The sequence below is a fragment of the Chrysemys picta genome, chromosome 2, assembly GCF_011386835.1.
Source record: "Chrysemys picta bellii isolate R12L10 chromosome 2, ASM1138683v2, whole genome shotgun sequence".
In the NCBI taxonomy this organism is placed as follows: domain Eukaryota; kingdom Metazoa; phylum Chordata; order Testudines; family Emydidae; genus Chrysemys; species Chrysemys picta.
In genome coordinates this window covers 80,172,064-80,196,276 of record NC_088792.1, presented here as the reverse complement: position 1 = coordinate 80,196,276, position 24,213 = coordinate 80,172,064, and the positions used below count along the sequence as shown (strand labels likewise).

General features: G+C 41.3%; 1 protein-coding gene across 2 annotated transcripts in view; it reads left to right on the top strand.

Annotated features, from left to right (window-relative positions):
- The window catches only part of EAF1 (ELL associated factor 1), a 26,153-nt gene extending 1,940 nt beyond the window's left edge, over positions 1-24,213 (top strand). The window contains exons 1-6 of one of the 2 annotated variants that reach the window (XM_065583582.1): positions 779-820; positions 3,058-3,152; positions 6,325-6,461; positions 8,198-8,364; positions 16,281-16,511; positions 21,708-24,213. In XM_065583582.1, the coding sequence (XP_065439654.1) occupies positions 796-820; positions 3,058-3,152; positions 6,325-6,461; positions 8,198-8,364; positions 16,281-16,511; positions 21,708-21,754 (702 nt within the window). In that variant the 5' untranslated portion in view covers positions 779-795 and the 3' untranslated portion in view covers positions 21,755-24,213. Of the gene's footprint in view, positions 1-778; positions 821-3,057; positions 3,153-6,324; positions 6,462-8,197; positions 8,365-16,280; positions 16,512-21,707 lie in introns of those variants that run through there. The other variant, XM_005278665.4, reaches the window with a different exon arrangement.

The window sequence follows — 24,213 nt, the reverse complement described above, 5'->3', positions numbered from 1 at the left end:
ACCAGAACCGTTCTTAAGTAAGGTCTAGACCTTACTTGGCTCTTCTAAAGAGCATTAAAAAAAAAAATTCCCCCAAAATAGCAAGAATCTTCTAACTAGTATTTTCTAATACTATTTGCACTTGGTAATATATTAGGAGGTTGTTTTAATAGTGACCTCACTGTGCCTTTATCCTTGAACTTCATTCACAAGATACTGTTTTCTCTCCCCTCTCAGTATGAGTATCTTTAAAATTAATAGTTAAACATCACCTAAAGACTAAAACAATACTTAATATTATAACAGCAAAATAATGTGAGGATTTGTATAGTAGATGGGTTTGTATTAATGCAGCATATAGGGCTTTTCCATGTAATCTCAGGTCCAATCCTGTAGCCCCCTTATTCATATGATAAGGGTAACTGGCTTCCTTAGGACCGCTCACTTGAGTAAGGATTGCAGGAACAGCTCTCTGGTTTGAAAGATTCCATACTTCTCACTTAGAGCAATGTATGGCAATATTTGAGTCACAGCTATTTTCCCGAATACTCAAACTTGCATGTAAATCACGTTAAGAGACAATATCTGGAAGGACAAAGACAGTGGATCACATCTTCAGGGGAAATTACAGCGTAAAGTATTTAGAATGCAGTTGTACTCTGAAATGTCGGTCAATGATTGTACCTCAATGAGCTTCAGATCAGATGTATTTACTTTCCAGGCTAGAATTTTTTTTATAAATGCTGGGCCTGAAAATTTAACCCGGGATCAATTATACTGTTGGGTTTTTTTAGTATCCTGGACAATCCATGGAAAATGCTTCTAGGAAAACTTGACTTTGGTAAATAAAATCATGGACTATTTTTCAGGGTCATAAAATTAGTATAACCATTACAAAACTAACCAAGGGTATACACAAACCAGTAAACTTCCCAAGAGAAATCCAATTGTTGGCCAAATGTTTGCATGGCGTATCTTCATCTACCACTGACCCTAGGAAAGAAGCCTAGTATTGAAATCCTTTGTCAGTCACCCCAGCTCGTACCATTCCTATATGTATATGTAAGAGGGATGTATGCCAAACTTGTAAATGAGGAGGCTCTGGTAAAGTGTCAGGCTCAGAACAAACAAACAAACAAAATTATGTATGATACATGCACACGTAGCATTTAATAAGAAATGAGGGTGGGCTAAGAGGCCTGCTCCATTTTGGCTGCTAAACTAGATTAGGAAACCTTCTGCAGCTGCCCCTTGCTTGACCCAGCAAGTCCACACTGATACATTTGGGGAAACAATAACTAGTAATTGTTAACTCACAAAGTTACTCAGATGTAAGTGAGGGCACAACTTGGCCCTGCAATTAGAACTATTAATTCTTTTGGTAATGCATGAAATGGGGTTAAATCTAGTCGTACACTCACTTTCTCTGTCTGCTGTGTTGTCTCTGTAGTACTAGCAGAGTAAAAATCAGTTACATTTATTTTTATCATTAAACCCAGCAGGTATTACTCTTAGTGACAATGTTAAGAAGGTGCTATTTTTTGCAAACTTACTTTTCATAGTAGAACTTCATTTTAAATTTGCTCTAAGAAGTGGACGTTTTAACAACTAATACAATAATTAAGAGACGTCTTGGCAGTGAATATAACTGGACAGTTTTTTATGCTGCTTCTTAGCGTATGCGCAATGTGCCTCAGGTGGCTTGTGACCAGGATTCATCACCGAATTTGTTTTGCTGGTTGGATCATTAGCTTTCCCAGGCTGGGTACTGCCGGGGAGTGCGATGTGAAGGTTGATCCATCCCCCCCTTTTTGTATGCTTAGACACTGGAATTGAGTGCCCACTTATGAAAATGTCATTATCTGCCATATTCGTATCTGGTTCATGTTCTGATTTTACTTTTGCAGTTTTGTCTAAATCATGTCTGAACTTCATACATTCTGAACATCCGTTTTTCTCTCCTTTATGGCTCAGTAGTGCGGTAGGATAATTAATAGAAAATATGTAAATGTATTAAGAAAAGTTTCTGGAGATATTACTTTATACAGAGGTGCAAAGTACATTTTAATCAATCAAAGTAACCCCCTATAAACCAGGACTATCTTAGGGCTTTAAATTGCCCTAGGCATATTCTGACTGTGTCATGCTCCCACTCTCCATCTGGGATGGCTTTGTTAGGGGCCCCCCTCCCATACAGATAGGGGCAATAGCATGCAGGCCTTCTCTCTGCTCCCCTCTCCCACCTGGAGAAGTATAGGTAGAAGCCTTGGGGCCCTGACCAGAAATTATCACAGCAAGGGTGTATCTGCATGGGTAGGTGAGCTGGGCTCACTGTATTCTTCTGCTTCTGTCAGACAGAGTTTTCTGAGGTCATGATGGCAGGTCTCCTCACAAACCGCCCAGTCCTACAGTTAACAATCTGTTGAGATACGTGGAGCAGTTCACCACTTAGAGTCATAGAGTTTAAGGCCAGAAGGGATCACCAAGTCATCTAGTCTGACTCCTGTATAACACAGGCCACCAACACCCATGACTAAACCCAAAAACTGAAATTAGACTAAAATAGTACAGCCCACAGGAGACTAGACTGTTATATGCCACAGGCAGAGAAGAGGAGGGACTGAGATGTACCAGTGCCCAAGGCCCCCGCAAGGCAGGGAACTGAGTTTGTGAGAATAAACCCTGATAATCCTGGCAAGTGACCCGCTCTCACATGCTGTGTTGGCTGCTTGTTTCAGACTGTCTTCAGACTCAAATGTCACTACATTGGTTATACCTGGGTTACATGTTGAAGCTTTTCCTTCACCAGAATAGCTAGAAACTTACTTTTTTTTTAAAATTGAAAGATTAAAATCTGAGGTAATCACATGATTTAAGGAGCGGGTATCCACAGAATTAGATCTGTTGTGCCTATGCATTAGTCCAGCTCTTCTTTAAATAGTAGCATTGGCCCATGTTTTACATTCCTTCTAATCAGAAATAAAGCAGGAGATGAGTTATCTCAGAAGAGAAACCATGGAGACTCTAGAAACAATTTAGATGTGAAATGTATTTAATACCACTTATTTTCCTCTTCAGATGATTTTAAGCCAGCATCTATAGACACATCTTGTGAGGGGGAGCTCCAGGTTGGTAAAGGAGATGAAGTAACAATTACACTGCCACATATTCCAGTAAGTTTACTTTGTGTTATGATGCAAATTTACCTTTTGACTTCGTAACAAATTCTCATTATGTGGGTTTAGTATCTGCTAGCCAGGAACATTCTAGTGTAAATGGATTTAAATCTATCCTCTTCACCTTTGATCACAATGCTAAAACACATGAGTCCACTGTTTGAGCAGCTTTTGCACTGTCTTTCTACTAGCATTTCAGTATATCATTCTGGGAGAGGGCTGTAAAATGGAATCTCTATAAAGTGTTATTTCTGTAAACATCCAATCTACTTTGCTTACAATTAATCCTTCTTAGTACTCTTTGAAGTACAAGAAGACTTTTAATCCTGAGTGGGGCCCTACCTAATTTCCATCAGTTTTTAGTTCTGCATTTTAAGTATGGGAGTCTGATTATCCTTGACTCAGGTCAAGATCCAATTTTCAGAAGACTGAAGTTATGCCTTTGAAACAGCTCTTTCTGTTGCTGAAAGCTATACAAACAACATCCTGCACCCCATGTTTGCAGAAGCTTCCCCAGGATTCCTAGTCAGTTGCAATGAGGTTAAATCCAATCCCTCCACAAATTATATAGTAAAGATTTATTGTGCAAGGATGATGGACAAGTGACAGTAAAGAATATGGTTAAATGATTGTACATATTTCTGTTTTGATAATAAAGAGTTGAAACAAAACAAAAACTGCACCTGTGTTCTGGTACTGGATTTGTATATTAGCTGGAGAGCTAATGCTAATTAGCAATCCAGCATACGTGAATTTATAAACAACATAGATAGGCTTAATATAGATAGGCAACAGTTTTCTGCCAGGTTGGAATCCAAATGGCAGATCCTCAGCTGGAAAAATTATGGATGAAGCTGATAATTTACACCGGAGAGGATCTGCTCCCAAGAAAGTTTTCTAAATAACGTTACCTTCTTCACTCTTATATGAAATGTTGCCTCAACTTAATCTATATAGTATACTAATCTTGTTGAAGTAATTCTGAGAGCAGATAGCAGCATAATTAATGCTAGTAATGCTGACTTTTGAATTAGAATATTCCCTTTTGACTGGGAAGGGTATTGTTCCTATATTTTTGAAGTGGGTGAATAAGATTGTTTGTAGTGCATCCCCTTTCCAGATGCCTGTTCTGATAAGATTATTTTTAATGTACTATTTTATGAGAATGGACAGCTTTCAGCTTGACCTGTCTCTTCTATATTCTAGAGGGTTTTCCAGTTAACCAAACTGAACACAGTCAGTATTGATTTGGAGCAACATATGCATAGTGGCTGCTTTCAGTCTAGTTAAATGGACAATTCTCTGAAAAGGGATGGGATATATGATCTCAAAGCTTCCCTTTCTTGAAATGTTGATAAAACAATATATGAGGGTTCACTGATCTTCTAGATCCTGCTTTATTTCTCATATTCCAACAAACAATTGCACTAGCTGCCTAACAATTGGATGGGATTCAGGTTCCAATTTGTCATTTGAAATTTTGCTATCCCTGACAGTACCACTGTTTGAAGGAAAAAATTTTGTGTCTCTTTCAGTGTGTGGACAGTTTCAGGGATTACGGGTGCTTTGTGGATGTAGTGGTTTAATATTTGATGGTCAAATAATTGTTGAGGAATTCTTTTTGTCTCTTGTTTTAGTTATGGGTTTCATCACAATCCTGTTAAACTTTAGCTCTTTCGCTCAGTGGATTTTTTCTGGCCTTTGTAACAGAATAGTCTGTAACATAGCATTTTGGTTTCTGTTGCTTAGTATTTAGGCATTCCAAACTCTTACATACCTGCTTAATTTTAAGCATGTGAGAGGGACTGTTGATGTGCTTCATTGGATCTTCAGTTTCTTCTCTTTATTTCTCAGCAAAGATTATGCTCTTCTTTAAATTCCAGGCTTTCCACAGAATAGGGGATGGTTGGATATAAGTTTAGCACAATTTCCATTATATTTGTGCTTTATATGTTTGTCTAACTTCTCTTTATTTGTCAAGGATGACCAGGACTTAACTTTCAGCTTATTTTGTATTCTCTTCAATCCTTTTTTACTTTTGAATTTCTTGATGTAGTAATTTTGTAAATATCTGTGAAGGCATGACTACATGAGAATATGATCTTATCCAAATTGGAACTGTCTTACTGTAACATCTCTGAAGAATCCAGATGTAGGCAGTTTGTATTGTTCCATAACCATTTTAGATGAATATGTGTACCCTATTTTTGATGGTGCGGAGAGTTTAAAATTTTAGTTTAAGCGTGAAGACATTATATTTTCTTTAGAAGAGGGGTGGGGGTGGAAGCGTGTGCTTTTGCACACCGTCCTCAATTCAGGGTGCTTCCCAAGAACATGTGTAAAGATTGCTTTCTGTTCTCTGAATCAGGACTCTCTTCTTCAGTTGTAAGTAAGGACCATTCACCTTTCTCTGTAACTATACAGCTATTGTATGTATAAAATCTGAGTAGGTTTCACAGTAGAGAGTATACTTTTGTACACCCCTTACACTAAGCGCATCAATTTTTTGATTCACCCAATGTTAATTAGTATCATAAAGAACCCCCCAGATTGCTCCAGAATGTAGGTCTTCACGCAATAGGTTTGCCAAACAAACAAACTGTATTTTTTTTTTAAATCAGTTGTTGCTAATGTATAGCATGTGATATTTGCTTCATAACATAGAACAGAGGTGTTGTTTTTTATTTGCTGGATTAAATATAAAGGCAGTTTAAATGATGTATTGGGTACACGTACATTTCATCAGGTCACAGCTCCACTGAATGCGTAATTAGATTTATATTCAGTATCCAAACCCAGGATTTTCAAAGCTGGTAGAAGTATCAGGGAGGTTTCTGATATTTATCAGGGCAAACTAATAAAATGTAGTTGTTACCATGATGGAAAGTAGAACTGTAAATGATAGTAACCGAAGGGTAGATGTGTTTAATCACTGCAAAGCCACATAAAATGATTAAAAGCATAATAATGAGTGAGGAAGAGTCTGACATAATGCATATAAATGTATTCATCCCTTCTTGAAATGAACAAACACTTTCAATCTAAAGTAAATGATAATGTCTTGATATTAGGTCAGAAGCATGCATATATTCATTAGACTTATTGTGTATAAATGGCTTGTATAGTGTGGGTATAAGCAAATGAATGTGTGCTTTTTCTTTGACACCAGGGCTCAACTCCTCCAATGACTGTGTTCAAAGGAAATAAAAGACCATATCAGAAGGATTGTGTACTTATTATCAATCATGACACTGGGGAATATGTGCTGGAAAAACTTAGTAGTAGCATTCAAGTCAAGAAAACAAGGTAAAACTGGGGCACATACAGTTAATAAGATGAATTCTTGCTAGAGATTCATGTTAATAGGGTCACCTTTAGCTATGGCTATGAGTTTTGTGAATTAGCAGTATTGTTTATTTACTGAGTTTCCTGGACTTTATGAGGACAATTATCATGCCTAAATATGGAAATCTCCATTGTGTCTATGTAACAGAGAGTAAAGAATTAGTAGATTCTCCGTTATTGAAAGGTGGTAATTGTAACTCATGATTGAACAGTATTGGTGGTATAAAAGTTTAGAAGCTGGTCAAAAGATTAGATGGCTTTCAATAATTTCTTTCTGAAGAAGATGGAAATGGTAACCTGTCAAGTGGACGGTGAAGTTACAAGTAATGGACCTAGAAACTTCCTGAGGAAGTCTAATTATATATAATAATTAGAGTGGGGGAACATGGCTGCATCAAGTTGATAAACAGAGCAAAAATCCAAACCCTTCATGGGCAAAGATTCTGAAAAAATGAATGCTGGAGAAATAAATAGTATGTAGGTAATTGCCTAAAAACTGCTGAGATCAGAACTTCTGTCTGATCTGATAGCCATACCTCAGTACACAAATGACACTCTAGAAAGTGTTCAGATAAAATATCTTTCAGAGTAGTGCTAATATGTAAGTACCTAAAGTCTCTGAATCAAGTTCTTTTAGCAGTGGGGAATGCATATTAGTTGAGTTCTATAGAGCATGCCATTATTAAATATTTTTTAAAAACATGACACCTTTAAAATAACCTGTATTACTGCAGCCGTAAAAACTTTGATTGAGAGCTCCCAAAAACTTTACAGTGATGCAGGCTGGGACCAGGCTGGCAGCTAGATCAGAGATCTCCAAGGAACAAATCCAGGCTGTTGTACGTGGGGGTAGTGATTCAATAGTTGCCACGCTTTCCTCTGAGTCAATGCCCTACAAGTGCATGAGCATGATGTTCCAAGGCACTGTGCTATTAGAGGTCATGTCATTCAGATGAGATGTAAAGCTGTTGTCATGATCACTTTGGTCTTTAAAGATCCCTTAGCACTCTTCGCAAGAGAAGGGGTTTTAGTCTAAAATTCAAAGTGGAGTAATTACATTCTTCCCACGTAAATTCCTTCTGTAGTTTCAGGAGCATAAATCAATATTGGTAACAATTCTCTGCTCTTAGTAACTTTCATCTGATGAGGTACTGTATGTAATCAAAAAGGATACTTCGCGTTGTAAAATGCTGGGTAGGCTTGCTGTGCATCTTCTGATAGTTAGCTGCATTTCAATGATGGATGAAGTGATCCCTCTGTATTTCATGTCTAAATGTTTGTGAAGAGCTTTGGGATCATTCAGGATGAAAGGCGCGATGTAAATGTATTTTACTGTAGTTGCTGATTGTATTAAGAAGATGTTCTTTGCTAAATGAAAAACCTTTACTGCTATTTGAATAGAGAACAAGATATTGCTAAACCTCACATGGTTCTGGAGCACAGTTAGTAAGGACCTCACTCCACAGTCACTTTACAGCATGCTTCCCATGGAAGTCAGTGGTGATGCTGAGTGCCAAAGCAGTGTAGGTTTTGAGCAGTATTATATTTAAAATCCATAACTCACTGTATAGCTCTACGGGATGCAAAGTAAATTTGTATTCAGTCTAAACTCATTACATATATATGAATTCAGATCTTACTGGAACAAATGAACACAGCTCTATGGCACCACTGACTGTTTTTTTATGTTGTTTCAGGGCTGAGGGCAGCAGTAAGATCCAGGCACGAATAGAACAGCAGGCTGCCCGAGCCTCCCAGCCTTCCTCACAGTTCAAAGCCCCATCCAAGCCAGCAGCTGGACCCAAAACCTCCCCTTTGAAAGACAACCCTTCACCTGAACCTCAGCTGGATGACATTAAGAGAGGTAAAGAAGGGTTTGTTTTTTTAAATCTGTTTTATAATTGTTCATTTACAAAGATACATAAGAACTTCAAATTATTAAAGGCTGGTACATGACTGCTGGTTTATAGTCAATGTATCTCATTTTAAGGATTCTTAGTGAATTATTTATTTTCTTCTGTCAACGTAGTCATCCAAACTGTCCCCATCTCTCTGCATGGGAGCATCCCTTTTTTGCTGATAATTTAATCTCTTTCAGACTCTTTCTCCATAAAAATGATATTAACTCAAAAGATGCACATCATCACAGTTGGCTGGAACAGGAATTGGCTGGCTATCTCATCCAGCAGAAAGGCTTCAGGTGTGAGATCCATCAAATAATTGGATAGGGATCAAATTTGCACAATATGGACCACACTGCTATGTAGTTGCTATATTTATTATGCAGGTATCTTGGGAGGGAAAGGATTGAGTGCCTAAATTAAATAAATCTCCTACTTAAGCAGTAGCATCAGGCTCCTAATCTCAGTGTTTCTGTATCTGTGCCCAAAAGTTAGGCCTATTGGGGATTGATGCACAGAATCTCTGCCCAAATCCCTTCCACCTGGGTGGTGCACTCCATGGGTATATTGTGGACAATGCAGTTGAAGCGAGGAACTTTCTTTTTTGTTTAATTTATATTTTACTGAAAAGCCAGGTGCTTTCTAGGCATATGTTGTATATTAAGACCATATTGTTCCTTTCTCCACTTCAGGTGTTTCCTTTGCATTGTCTTTTCCCTCTGGTCCATACAGCTAGTTTTCTTATGGGCTCAGCCTACGTTAATTATCCTATATTATTCAGCAAGATTTTCTTCAACTTATACTAGTCACTTTATGACATTTTTACTTTTAAAAAATCTGAATGTTGGTTGTAGGAGCAGATTATATTCACTCCTGCGCAGTTTCTAATGCACTGAACACCAGGATGTTGACTGAAAGACCATGCTGAAGTCTGAGGGTTTGTTAGTTGCAATTCCTGTCCTTTCTCACTGTGTTTATATCTAATTTTTTATTTTGAAAATCCTTCAAATACAAAAAAACAACCAAACAAGCAGACTACAGGGAAATACATGAAGTTAGTAATCAAATTATCTGGTATGGTTCTTATTATACAGTTTAGAAAACAAATATTAGTTAAACCAGGTATGTACTACAGAGTTCTGTTGGCATAGCTGTGAGGAGGTGTGACCCTTGACTGACATAGCTGTGCTGGTAGAAGCCCCTACTGTAGACAGTTACACCAGCCAAATGGCACTTTTACCAGCATAGCTTGTTTTCACTCCGTGAGGGTGCAGGGTGTGGGTGTGTGAAAGATTTTATTATTCTGGTACAAACTGCAGCTTTCCAGTATAGCTGCACCCACACTAGGAGTGCTTTGCCAGTATAGTCTTATACCAGTAAAGTGCTCCTAGTGTAAACATAGCCTTAAATAATCATCGGACACCTTTTCAAAAAGGTATACAGCAGTGACTAAAGGTCATATTGTTGCAGTAAAAATTACATATTTGTCTGGTGTGACGGTTATTCCAGAGAGAGTCTTCATATTCTAAAATCAAAAGACCTGTTGTACAAAAGTGTGAATGTCCTGGCTGTCTGATAACTTCTCCAGTATCTGAATGTCCCATATTGTAGAGAACTTCAAAGTACCATCTGAGAGATCAGTTGTATTTCACAGAGAGTATCTACCCTTCACATAAAGTTCTAATAGAGAGTATGGATCCATCAACAGTTTAGTTCTTGCCTACAGAATAATTGTGCTTCTATAGCTTTTCTAAACATTCCTCAGTCCTTTCTTTACATAAGCTTGTAACAATGAGGAACTAGAGTACCAACACTTTGACACGTCTTATAATTCTGAGAACCTGTGAAGGGAAAGCACAATTAAAAGGCATTTGGACACAACGAAGATGAACAATACAAGTCAACTAGATCCAGGAAACAGTCTTCAGTCCTTGGGACTCCCGTATTTCTTCTTTACTCCTAAAGGGTTTTAAAGTTACAGGATTTTTTTTCTCTTATTGTTTCATGCCATCTCCTTCTTGGTCATTGAAAGACATACTTTGTACAGAAGAAAAGTAAAGCATACTGGGTGAGGTTCTCTGCTGTGCCTCTAACAGGTGCAGCACAGAACTCTCAAGTTGTAGGGGGCTGGATCTAAAGTGGCTTTGCACCCTCCTGATCCTAAGATGCTCCAGGGGCTGGGATGCCTCTGGTGTTACTAACACAGCTCTGGGATCCTCTCTAAGTTCCAGCAACCACCCCAGGCTGCCCATGGGCTGGTGTGCTGCCCAGAATTTTCACAGCATACTGTGGCCCCACACTTGACATGCCTGTCCCTCTGTGGCATATGTGAGGGTCTTTGTGAGGCACCTTTAGAGCTGACTTTGCAGTGCTAGCAGCAGGGGAATCCTTTACCTATTAGTTATGGGGAGGTTTGGCCCTCTTTATGCCCCTGCAGCCCTTTTACACAGCATCAAGGGGCCAGAGTGCAGGTGAGGATTTCATGCATTATGAATACTTATCTGCACCTTATCACATGTCACTGTGCAATGAGAATGAATGATCATATTGTGGTATATGCAGGAAAAATTGTTGACATATTTATATAGCATACTTAATCACAACAGATGCATTTTTAATAATGTTGACATAATGTAGGTATACAGTATCTGGAAAAAGTACAAGTTTTCCAGTGTTGCTGGAAAACTATGAATTTAGTGCTTAAAATGTGCTCTAAAGTACAGTTGTACTTTGAAAAATAACTTCCAATATGACATAATATAATTGCATATTTGTTGTCTCTTGTGGACTTGTAAATCAAATTTGCTGAATTTCAATGTAAAACATTTATTTTTTTTCTATCTGCTTTCTCTGTAAATTCAGCCTGTCAAAATCAAGTTGTTTACTTCTGTCTAATGTGCTATGGGACTTATGGCCTCATAATGCCAAATGCTGAGCACCTACAACTCCCATTGGTTTTAATTGGAGTTCTAGATGCTCAGTGCTTCTCAGGGCCAGGGACTTCTAGATAAGAATTTTGTTGAAGGTGCATGAAACAGAATAAAATCCAGTGCATCTACTGACAGCAGAGAAAAGGAGCAAAAAAGCCCTGTTCTTAGTTACTGAAGTAACTAAGTAGATTTGATTTATTAGTAGTATTTATTATTGTAGCACCTAGGAGCCCTGGTTATGGGCCAGGACCCCGTTATGCTAGCCACTGATTTGTTGACAAAGGAGCCAGTGATTTCCCGAGTATACTTTTATTTTAATGCAGAAAAAGCTAAGAACGTTTTTGTTTCACTTATTCTTTTAAGTAAATTGCTACGGTTGAGAAATCAAATGCACAAAACTCAAAAGTTATGGTTCCCTCAACAATATCAACTTTGCCAGATGTAGTGCATTCATTAAGGTATGTATTTAACATATGCTACATAGAGAGGTTTTTTAACATTAACTTTTGCATTTCCTGACTTTTGTGACCTTTTCAACCTCACTATTGCATTAACATGGTTTGTTTGTTTGATCTTAAGGAACGAAAAGTATGCTGATAAGCATTTGACTTTTCACAGTTAAACGCAGCATATAGGCTATGCAATGTAATCATCACATGTTTAAAAAAAAGTAAAGGCACCAGAACATTAAATCATCCATACTAATGACTGCACTAAAGAATGCCTTGATAAAGCAACAGAGCAGACAAGCAGGAAAATACAAATTGTGACATAAATAAAGCAGATTTGTTTTTCCTTTTGGACCTCGTCTTGTGGTTGACTCAACCACCATCTTTGACAGACTGAAGTAACTGGAATTCAGTAGGGCTCCTAAAAGACCTGTGGAAACTCTGCATGATACATTTTTAATGATATAAGAGCAGTTGTGACATCAGCAAAGACAACATTTTCTTGTCTGCACAGATGAACAATTTAAAATATTGGGTGCGTGGAGCTGAGAGACGAGACTAGAGATATCTGAAAGGAAACTGCAAGCCCAAGAAGCAGCAATTGATTAGAAAAAAAGCCCCAATTGAGCCATTTATCTCCCTTCCTAAGTGCTCTCTGTTGCTGCTGATAACACCTCCAACTTCCCAGCCCTGTCCCCCAGGCTCACAATCTTGATGTCATTTTCTTGCTCTCCTTAGCCGCACACATCAAGGTTGGCAACAAATCTTGCCACTGTTTTCTCCAGGACATCTTTCTTTCCACTCCTGGTGGCTAAAACACATCTCCATGCTCTGATCATTCACTGCCTTGTCTAATGTCCTCCTCACTCACCTGCCAGGCACCCATATTGCTCCCCTTCATTCCATCCTAAACACAGCAGCCAAAACTATCTTCCTTGCCCATCAGATCATGTCACTTCTCTCTCTGAATTATTCGATTGGCTCTCCCTTGCCCACCATATCCAGTTCAAATTTCCCATCCAACCTCCTCTCCAGCCTTCATCTTTACTGAATACTGTCTTGTTGCATACCTCCTATCCTCTTCCTTCCACCAGTGTTGCCAACCTCTACTCCTCTTTCATCAACGTCTTCCTCTCCCTTCTGTCATCTTCACACCATCTTCCATGCTGCCTCCTTCTGACCCTAAGAGCCTCTTTATGCCCCCCACCATGCTGTTGTCAGAATATGTAGCCAAACGATATCTTGTAAGATATATGTAAAAACTCTTGACATGGTGGTTGTTAATACTATTGCATGATGTATGTATGGTTAGTGTATAAATAATTATGTCTGTGCTGGAAATATGTTCCTAAAATATGTTCAGATCAAGCAATCTGAGTAGAGCAAATAAACAAGTTTTTTGTAGACAAAGGAATGTTGTTTTGCCAGTTTGCCTGGGTCTCCGATGTAAATTGAGCCAGGTGAGGACAGAGTACATTTACATTTATGGTAAACAAACTGATTAAGCCAGTCAAAAAAACAAATTGATTAGTGGATGAGGAAGACAGGATGGCATCTACACACCAGCAGAGGACAGGAACTGTGTCTGGGTTTAATTTTCAAAGAATACATTTCAAAGGCTTACTGGACTAGAAAAAGAAGGGGAGAGAACCCCTTTTTTTATCCATCTCTTAGGGAACAAAGGGGACAACAAGCTCTGATTCTGTGAACTGGAGATGTTGTAAGTGAGCGAGCTGTTTAGGCAAAGGCTTCACTAGCTAGAATTAATTTTTAGGTACTAGAAAGCATGTTTTGTTTTGTTTGTTTGTAACCATTTTCTATTATCTCTGCTTAGTATAACTTAACTATCTGTTCTTTGTTCATAAACTTATTCCTAGTTTTACTGTAAACCATCTCCGTGCTGTTCTACTGAAGTATAGAGCGAGTCCTCAGCTAACCTAACAAGCTAGTGTGCGTACTGTCTCTTTCAAGATAGCACACTTAACAATTTCTGAGAGTATCCAGTCAGAGGGACTGGACACTACAGAGAGACGTCTCTGGAGAACTCAGGAACAGGGGTTCACTGATTTGTTACCTGCAAGACAAGGTTAAGACTGGCAGAATCTCAAGGAATTTGCTGGCGAAGCGGACAGACTGGTGTGTCAGGGAGCTCACACGTAGTCTGATCTCCAGCAAAGCTCTCCCTTGCTAAGACAGAGGGTAACAGTGGCTTATGGTTCTGTGCTGCCCTGAGAAGAGCACCACACTCCTATGTTGGAGGGCCCTCCCAGTCTCAGTCTGCCAGGTCATCCCAACTTCTCATTCATATCTTCCACATATGACTCGCTTCTTCCACAAGGCTTATAAACAAGGAAATGGGTGGAAACCCCTTCCTCTAGTTCTCCCAGTGCATCTTTTCTGTCCATTAGATTCTCAGCTCTTTGAGGCATAGACTGTGAATATTTGCACCATGTACATTTTTAGTGCTCAGTGAGTAGTTATAATTATCAACTCCCTTGATCCAAAGTATCGCTTGAGGCATGTGGAAAATTTACCAAATCAAGCTAGGGCAAAAGATATTCACATCTGTGGGATTTCCATTTTCCATTGTGCTTAGTTTCCCCAAGTTGCTTAGTTTAGACAGTGAGAGATCCTCTAAGCCTGAAAGTTGTTATGGGATTCTAGAAACACGCAGTTTGGGAATAAATTGAGAACCCAGACTTGGGAGTGTTCCTTGTCCATTTCTCAGACTCCAGAAATAAAATTCTAAAAGCTGCAAGACTAAGTGGGGAGGAAAATAAGAGAGAAAGAAATCACTTTTGAAAGATATATTACTCCTGCCATTGACCCAGTCATGTAAATCCAACAGAAACAGATGACAGATTTTTTTTTAAATCTAAAAGATTGAACAGAAATGGCTGTCTTGCAAACAGATGAACTGTAGGTAACATAACCAGTATGTTTTGCCTCAACAGCCAAATTGCAAAAACAACCTCATTTCCTCAAGAAGTACAACTTGATTTAGACACTCTATTGCTCCATTGTATAGGTATAATATTGTTTTCCTTAATTCCAGTTGAATGTAGCTGACTTAAAAATTGAAAGGTAGCAAATTTAAAATTGAAAAAAGAAACTTTAAGCCAGTGCATAATTACCCAATGGATTTCATTGCCAAAATACAGTGGAGGCTGAGAGCTTAGCAGGGTTCTTTAGTCTTATTTCCTGACCCTGTAGGGCTGTTGTATCATCGGGCATCTGGAACCCTCTCCTTTCCAATCAGATACAGTATTTAGCCTTAATCCTGAAACGTTCGAGATCATGAAGGTTAATGTCATGGCATTTTTATGTATAGAAAAGCTCTGTTCAAAGTCATTTTGGAGATACTTTACACACAAAGGATGGTCTTGTGATTCAAACACTAGAGTAGGACTCAGGAAATTTGGGTTCAAACTCTGTTTCTGCTACAGTATTCCTATGTAACCTTGTGCAAGACACTTACATTTTTCTGTGCCTTAGGTCCCCATCTGTAAAATGGGGATAATACCTGATTTCTCCCACTCTTTGTATTAGACTGTAAGTTCTTTAAGACAAGAACTCATTTCTTAGCTTGTGTGTGTACAATGTCCAGCACAATGAGTCTTGAACTCTGAAGATTTTGGGTGCTTTCATAATATAAATAATGCTAGCTTTATTATTTCTCTCCCTCTGATCCCTATACCTTTGGACTTATGGTAAGTAGATGCTTAATGTTACTGGTGGAGGGATATACGTTGTAGTCCCCACAAAATGTTCAAAAAATCCTTCCAATAGTTTTTTAGTAACATGGAATATTCAAATATACAACAATGGTGTGATTTGGGATGACTTATCTAAATCCTTGGTAAGTAATGTGACTATTCCAAACTCTTGCTGATATAACTTTCATATTACCATTGGAACCACCAAGAAGAGTGCATGGCAAATCTAAAGAACTTCATAACTTTATTGTTGTATTCCCCTTCTCTCCTAATTGTAACTGTCACTTGTTGCATCTGATACCATTTTCAAATGAGCCTAAATCCCACAGGTTTTTCTATGGAATTTAGGCTCCTAAGTCACTGGGTACTTTTGAAATTTGTACCCATTGTGTCAACTGTTATACCCTGACCCCAAATCATTTACATTTGATGCCTGTTTTGTCTGTAAAGTGCCTGGCACATTGAGCACTCAGTTAATGAATAATACAGTAAGGACTGGTTTTAAAAATAGAAAACATATAAAGTGGTAGTGAAAGAAATGAAGTTTAGAGAAGCAGTGATTATTACCTCTTCTCTAGATTCAGCTGCAGCACTTAGTTGTATGTATCTTTTGTATGTATCTTTTGTTTTCCGCCCCCAATTCTCTCCTTTTGATTTGATTTTAGACTTGTTCATTGTGCTTGGTAAATTATACTTGACAAAACTGTTGCATTTTAACATTCCCTTCCTGAAATTCACAGAGGCCTGTAAATGTTTTGACCCAACAAATGTCATCTTATTCCAGAGCTAAGAGCAGAGGTTGAAATTATTGAACAGATGAGTAGCAGCAGTGGTAGCAGCTCATCGGACTCTGAGAGCTCTTCTGGGAGTGATGATGAAAGCTCTAGCAGTGACGGGGAAGAAGCTGCACGCATTTCCCCCTCTCAGCCACCACACCAGCAGTACAACAACAGAAATGCTGTTGCTAATGGTACCAGCAGGCCACAAGGAAGCAATCAGCTAATGAACACTCTCAGTAAGTAAAGTTTTGTGTGTTGTTGCTGTGGGAACCTGTGATATGCCACCAAAAGGCATATTTTTTCTAAGCAGGTTTAGATACCACTGTAGAGTATAGTTTACCAAATAGTTATCCCAAGCAGTTGCATGCATGCAGGTTGACATATGTGAAAGGGAGACCTTATAACAAAAAGCTCTCATTTATTTGAAGGTATAGAGCAAGGGTGGGCAAACTATGGCCCATGGGCCAGATTCGGCCCGTCAGGGCTTTGGATCTGGCCTGCGGGATTGCCATCCCTGTGGTGCCACGGGCCCCACGCCACTCCCGGAAGCGGCCGGAACCATGTTCCTCTGGCCTGGGGGAAGGAGGTGGGGCAGAAGTCTCCATGCGCTGCCCTCACCTGCAGGCACCGCTCCCTGCAGCTCCCGTTGGCTGGGAATGGTAAACCACGGCCAATGGGAGCTTCAGGGGAGGTACCCACAGGCGAGGGCAGTGCACGGAGCCCTCTGCTCCCCCCACCTCCCCCGCCCCCAGGGGCTGCAGGATGTGGTGTTGGCCGCTTTCGAGAGCGTCACGTTGTGGGGCCAGGGCAGGCAGGGAGCCTGCCTTAGCCTTGCTGAGTGCCGCTGCTGGGCTGGAGCCTGCACCCCGCACCCCTCCTGCATCCCGCACCCCAACCCCCTGCCCTGAGCCCCCTGCCGCACCTCGCACCCCTCCTGCATACCAACCCCTTGACCTGAGCCCCCTACAGAACCCCAACCCCTTGCCCTGAGCCCCTTCCTGCACACTGCACCCCGTCCCACACCACAACCCCCTGCCCCAGCCCTACATTCATGGCCCTGCATGCAATTTCCCCACCCAGATGTGGCTGTCGGGCCAAAAAGTTTGCCCACCCCGGTATAGAGGCTACTTAGGCATCAAGGGCTTGAGCCAAAACCCAAAAGACTCCCATCAGCTTCAGTGGGTTTTGGAGCTGGCGCTCAGTGCGACTGGGCAGCAAAGCCCCATCAGGGAGGAGTAGGATACAGATGCTCCGCAACTTACGCAATCGTTCCATTCCAGAAAGCCTTGCGTAACCCAAATTTAACATAAATTGCAAACGCATATTGTGCAAGCATAAAAAACAAACAATTACAACATTTTCTGCTCTAAATCAATCTTCTTTCGCTTACGAGCTGGTCCTGCACTTGCTTTCCAGGCATGATTTGAATGCAATAATAGGGTGAAATAACAGAAATACGGTATCACTGAAATAACACGAGACTGAGAGGCTGTGAGAGCGCAAAGCCTTCCCTTGTAGGAGATGCTACTGCTGTATTCCTCCGCACACCACACTACAGTACAGTACTTTGCATTTCCGTACTCTACGCAATATTTTCTGCAACTCGAAAATTTTATTTATGCCTTAGGGAACTTTCTGTGTAAGTTGGGTCTTGCGTAACCCGGGGAGCGTCTGTACACTTGGGGGAGGGGAAGAATTGTTTTTTAAATTAACAAAAAAAAAATCTGAGCTTTTGAAATGCGGGATTGGGTGTATATATAGTAAACCCCTTAGTGAAGTTGGTTGGTGTGTGTGTGTGTGTGTTTTAGTTAGAAGTTGATATAGATGTATAAAGGACGTGGAGTTAACTTGTAATAACCGACGAATACTGCATATGACCTGGTTATTGGAATAATTACTGCATGGCTATATTGGGTTAATGGGATGCTGACTATTCCTGGGTTAGTTTAATTTAATAACAGTGCTGTTAAACAAGTAGGAAGGTGACACAGTACCTAGTGAGCACCCTCTTGTGACCACTCACTGGGACTGCTGTGAGGGGAATTCAACCTTCTGTGTCCCTGGATGGTTTAAGCTTCTAGAGCAGGGGCGGGCAAACTTTTTGGCCTGAGGGCCATATCCGGTTTCCAAAATTGCATGGAGGGCCGGTTAGGGGAGGATGTGCCCCCCCAAACAGCCAGGCATGGCCCGGCCACCGCCCCCTATCTGACCCACCCCCGCTGCTCACCCCCTGACACGCCCCCTCCACCCCGGGACTCCTGCCCCATCCACCCCTGCTCCCTGACGGCCCCCCTGGGACTCCTGCCCCATCCTACCCCCCCATTCCCTGTCCCCTGACAGCCACCGGACCCCCTGCCGCCCCATCCGACCCCCCCCCCTCCTTCCTAACTGCCCCCCCCGGGACCCCTGCCCCATCCAACCACTCCTTTTCCGTGTCCCCTGACCGCCCCTGGAATCCCCACCCCTGACTGCCCCCAGCCACCCCATCCAACCCCCCCTCTCCTTCCTGACTGCCCCCCCAGAGCCCTGTCCCCATTCAACCCCCCTGTTCCCCGCCCTCTGACCGCCCCGACCCCATCCACACCCCCGCCCCCTGACCACCACCACAAACTCCCCTGCCCTCTATCCAATCCCCCCGCTCCCTGCCCCCTTACCGTGCTGCCTGGAGCACTGGTGGCTGGCGGCGCTACAGCCGTGTTGCCCAGAGCAGCAGGATAGGCAGCCGTGCCGCCCAGCTGGAGCCAGTCATGCCACTATGGAGAACAGAGCAGTGGGTCAGGCCCCGGCTCTGCAGCTGCGCTGCCCCAGGAGCTCGCCGCCGAGAGCATTGTGCTGGCGGCGGGGTGAGCTGAGGCTGCAGGGGTGGGGGAATAGCAGGGTAGGAGCCAGGGGCTAGCCTCTTGGGGTAGGAGCTCAAAGGCCGGGCAGGAGTGTCCCGCGGGCTGTAGTTTGCCCACCTCTGTTCTAGAGCCTCAGCAGGCTACAGTGCTGTTTTCTCCCTGGGCCTCTCTGGCACATTTCCTGGGCACTGACTCTGTCTTCTCCTCTGCCCATCTGTTCTGTGCCCCCAGGCCCAGCACTGACCCCTGAGATAACCCAGTTGTTCCAACATACCCCTCTCCCAGAACTCCATCCAAGAGGTGTGAAGCTTCTGGTTACAGTTTAACTCTCTCAGGGGCATGTGGCAGTTGCGAAGCCTGTAACACCCACACCTTACACAGAGCGAGCATTGTGCTCTTTTACTTAATCATACACCACATAGGAGAATACAGATCATACAAAACAACAAACATCTTACACCAGCGTCCCTCGCTAGCTCACCGTTCCCTTGTGAGTCCTTGGGGACCATCGGTGTGGAGGGAAGCAGGCAGGCAAGATGTCCCCTGCCTCACACAGGCTGTTACCTGCAGGCTGGTCTCTATATCCTGAGACCAAGTCTAAGGGTGGGAGAATCATGGGATTCCACCCTGAGAGAGGTGAAGGTACGAGGCCAGCATCTAAGGAGGGTGCATTCAGGGAGGTCAGAGAAAGGGTCAGAAGTGCAACTAAATTATGCATCACACTCGCTCAAATGTTATCCCCTCCTGTGTTACTGTGCCCAGCCATCCTCCTAGCTATCCCACCCGTTTTTCACTGCCAGTTTAAACGCATAAAGAATGTGAGGATGTGGAGGAACTGTAGAGAGACCCGCTCCTGTCCACCATAAGAGATGGGCAAGGGTGAGGAGATTATGGCTAGTCAAATTGCTGTATCCCCTCTGTGGTTCCTCCATATGCTCCTTGACAAACTGGACCTAAAATGTGTGCTATGTGCCCATGGTTTCTGCAGCAGATTCGGGTAAATTCAAACATGGAGGGTTTTGGTGAATTAAATATGAAAGTGAATCTGGTGCATCTAATCTTCCTTGATTAGTCCAGGATGTAGAGAGAAATGTGAGTTTTGCTAATTAGTATTTAGATCTTCACTCAAGGCCATATCCAAAGCCCACTGAAGTCAGTAGAGTCTATTCACTGACTTAGTGGGCTTTGGATAGGCCCTTATTTAGGAGGTCAGATTTGCCATGCTTGGAATGTGCTTGAATTTCAAAGGCTTGATCCAACATGTGTCCATGGACAAACCATTGATATTTCTGTAACATGAAGACCACCTCTACAGGGGAAGGCTTGCCATAGCATGGAAACCTCCCAAAAATGTTAAAAAGGAAATGAAACAGCCACTGTCTTTTTTTTTAGTAGCTCCCTTGCAGTGGACCTGCATTTGAGGGCAGGAATGTGGAAGATGATAGGGCACATGTTATAGGCCAGCTTAAAAGAAAGCATGTACATTACCCAAGAATGAAGAGGACATTTCTCATTCTCATGTTCACCAGAATGCTGCAAGAGAGGCGGCAGACAGTTGCTATATAGCAGTGGTCCCCAAACTTTTTCCATCATGCCCCCCCTTGCCTGTAATGGAACCTGTCTGTGCCCCCCAGGAACCACGGCTGGGAGGGGGGCCGGAGCCGCAGTTGGGAGCCATGGCCAGGAGGCCAGGAGGCATGGCCTGGAGCTGTGGTCGAGGCCAGGGGGTCACAGTCGGGACTGGAGCTGCGGCAAGGGCCTGGGGGCAGGGCCAGAGCTGTGGCTGGGGGCAGAGCTGGGTGGCACTCCTCCACCCTCCATGGGGGCTGATCCAGGCACTGCTGTGCTCCCCCGAACTTTCCTCTGCACCCCCTCCAAGGAGGGTGCGCTCCACAGTTTGGGGACCTTTACTATATACTATGAGGACAGTGTAGGGCTCTGGGCCTCACTGCTTCTGACCTGTCTGTGGGCCACAGAGCTCCTTGGTTTCCCCTTTCTCACTGACTTCTGAAGCAGAGCAATCAAATAGGCTCAGCCCAATATTCTTGAGCTGCTGGCACTTTCCTGATTTATCCCCAGGCTAGAAGGGACCACTGTGATCATGTAGCCTGACCTCCTGTATGACACAGGCCATAGAACTTCCGCATAGAACAGCCCCATCTTCACTACTGAAACTACTATCTTTAAAAAATGGTTATTTTAATAGTGTAGATGGAGCCAGGGACTTCCCTAGTGTCCTGCCCAAAAGTCATATATGGCAGTTTGGCTGGGTGGAGGGTATGGAATTAATTCCACAGCTGCTGAGAAGGGGAATGCTTCTTTTTGAACAGGGAGTAGTAGCCTTTGTGGTTGTGGAGCCAAGGAGACTCAACTTTGCCTGGATTGGGCCTTAAATAAACTCTGTGCAAATTTTAATGTTCTTGAATATGGAGAGTGATTATATTAGACAAACTGCTGAGATGCTGTTCATGTTCATTTCTGTGTAATTCTTATTTAAATCTCCAGTTTAAATACAATAATTCTTAAATTTGAATATAATCAAAGTATGAATTAACTTCTGACCTGGTGTTCTTGTTTTTTTGTCCCCAATAGGAAATGACTTGCAGTTGAGTGAGTCTGGAAGTGACAGTGATGACTAGGGCTGAGGTTTCTCTTTTTCTGCTGCATATATATGAAGAACTAATTTACTTTTCAGTGAGCCCAGTGCTGATGAGGGAATTGGCACGGGAATAGCTCCGGGCGTAGAATTTTAATAGAAGCAATGTGTAACCTATGGAATATCAAATATTATCCTAAACAGAAGCTGAGGAGGATTTTACTTTGTTTATTAAGTGTATATTTTATGTATATTCTTAGTCTTTTACAGTTTTAAATAGATATGTACAGTGGATAAGCCAGTCTGTGTCCCTGACTACTATTGATCTGTAAAGCATAATGCATATTCTCTTGATGTAATCTAAATGTTTCTTGTTCATGAGAGATGTTCAGTGCCGTAGTACATTAAGGGAAAGTGTGCGTTTAGGACAGACGTGAGCCAACAATTCATTAAAAAACCCGTGTGGGAGCTGGAGTGTAAACTAAATTTCATCACTAAACTGTCTTCTTCAGTTTGGGGCTTTTCTAATGCCTTTTTATTGCTATTTTTGGCAAACCGTGATGTGGGAGTGTTTTAAACAATTGTAAAAGAAGTTATAAAATTGCCTCTTCAATTATTACCTTGTTGCACCAATGCCTTACAGAATAATTTTAAATAAAACTTCAGTTGCTGCCTCCATTATTAAAGGAAACAATACTAGAAGCTGTTCACATTACCTTCATAAACAAACCACAGTCACGCATGTACACACACTGTGTATGTGTAATAATTGGCATTGGAGACAGGTATTCTCTCAAAGTAATGTTCTTAGGTGTTTTAAGTAACAAAAGTACCTACCTATGTAAATAAGAACTAGGACAACTTTCTCTAATATATCACACAGTCTCATTTAATTCTGGTTTTCAGTCTCTAACGAAAATGGTTTAAATATAGAATATCAATCTTATTTAAATTACTCCAAAATACTCCATTTGGAACTGGAGAAAAGATATTTGCAACTGCAGGGCTAGAGCCCATTGCTACAAGATGATTACACCAAATAGATGAATAAACAGTTTTCAGATGCAGCTGGAAGCAGCCCACCTTCTCCAAGGTTCCCTACATGGAGTTTTCCCCGGGTTGTTCCTTGGCGTGGATCTCATGAGGGACTATGGGCCCTGTCGTTCTTCAGAGCAAGAAACGTTTACCCCTGTAAATTTTTTGTTTGTTTGTTTCATTTTGTGCATACATGGGACTTAAGTGGTGCATGAGGTTCGTGCTGCCCACTCCGCACAGGGTTCAGGTTCAGCTGTTACCCACATGGCATAAGGCAAGTGGCAGAATACTTCTAATGTAAACCAGGAAATACAAAGCTAAATGTTTACTTTCCTGGCTTTTGTCTATCAGTAGTAGTCTACCATCATTTGTGTGTTTTTGTTTCCCTGTTTGTTAGGGTTTTTTTTCTTTTCTTTTTTTGTTTTTTTTTAATGCATTGGAGGGCACTAGGGGGATTTTGAAGGAAGGTTATAAAACCCAGATTATTTTCCTGCCTTCGATATATATTTAAAGAGGCATCTTTGTACATATGTTTTTTAAAAATATTTGGTTCTAAAAGAATACATGTATACATATTTTAACACATAATTAAGAAATACAGTTGGTTTATAACCAAAATGATTTGATTTTTCTCTGTGAGCAAAGGGAATACAGGTGCTCTCTTCTAGCAAGCTGCAAAAGCTTTGGTCTTAACAATTGGTATAGCAGCTATTTAACTGAATATGTGTTTGCAATCTAATTAGTAATAATGTTGCTTCCAAAATATCATCCTGAATTTCCCTTGACTTACATGTTAGCTAAGCAGTGAAGTATCTAATTACTGCAACAATTCATTATAAGTTATTCAGTGGCTGCATTGTGCCCTCTAAAATATGGGGTGTTTCATAGGAAGTGTTCTGATTATTCAGCGAGTGTATGCAATTTAAAAGGGGGTAAGACAACATAAGAAGGAATATACCAGACATTGCCTATGATCATGTCTGAGATACTGGGCACACTAACAGTACTGAGTCAGCACTCATCAAGCCAGAGGACCTAAAATATACATACCCGAAAGGTCAACATAGGCCACACTTGTACCCCACTCTCTCAAAAGGTTTTATGGCTTCTTGTGTACCCATGCTGTATTCCTTGATGTTCCAGCAAAACAAATTGGAACATCCCATGTTCTCAGAAACCAGACTTAACCAATTGGTTTAAGAGGGAAGGCTGATAGGAAAACGTTCTCACTTGTGTCTTTTTCTCTAGGGTCAGAGAAATGGGTACTCAGGAATAATACAAAATTGAATTACATGTAACTATTTGGAGAATACTGTGCCTAAAGTTTATTTGCATAGTTTGCTTTATTATAGGCTAAACATATGCGTGTTTACAGTTATGTAAAAAAATAATTTGCAGTGTAAAGCTATATCATTTTTTCTCTTTCAAATTCATTTTATTTAAATAAAAAATGTTTAGTAATCCAAA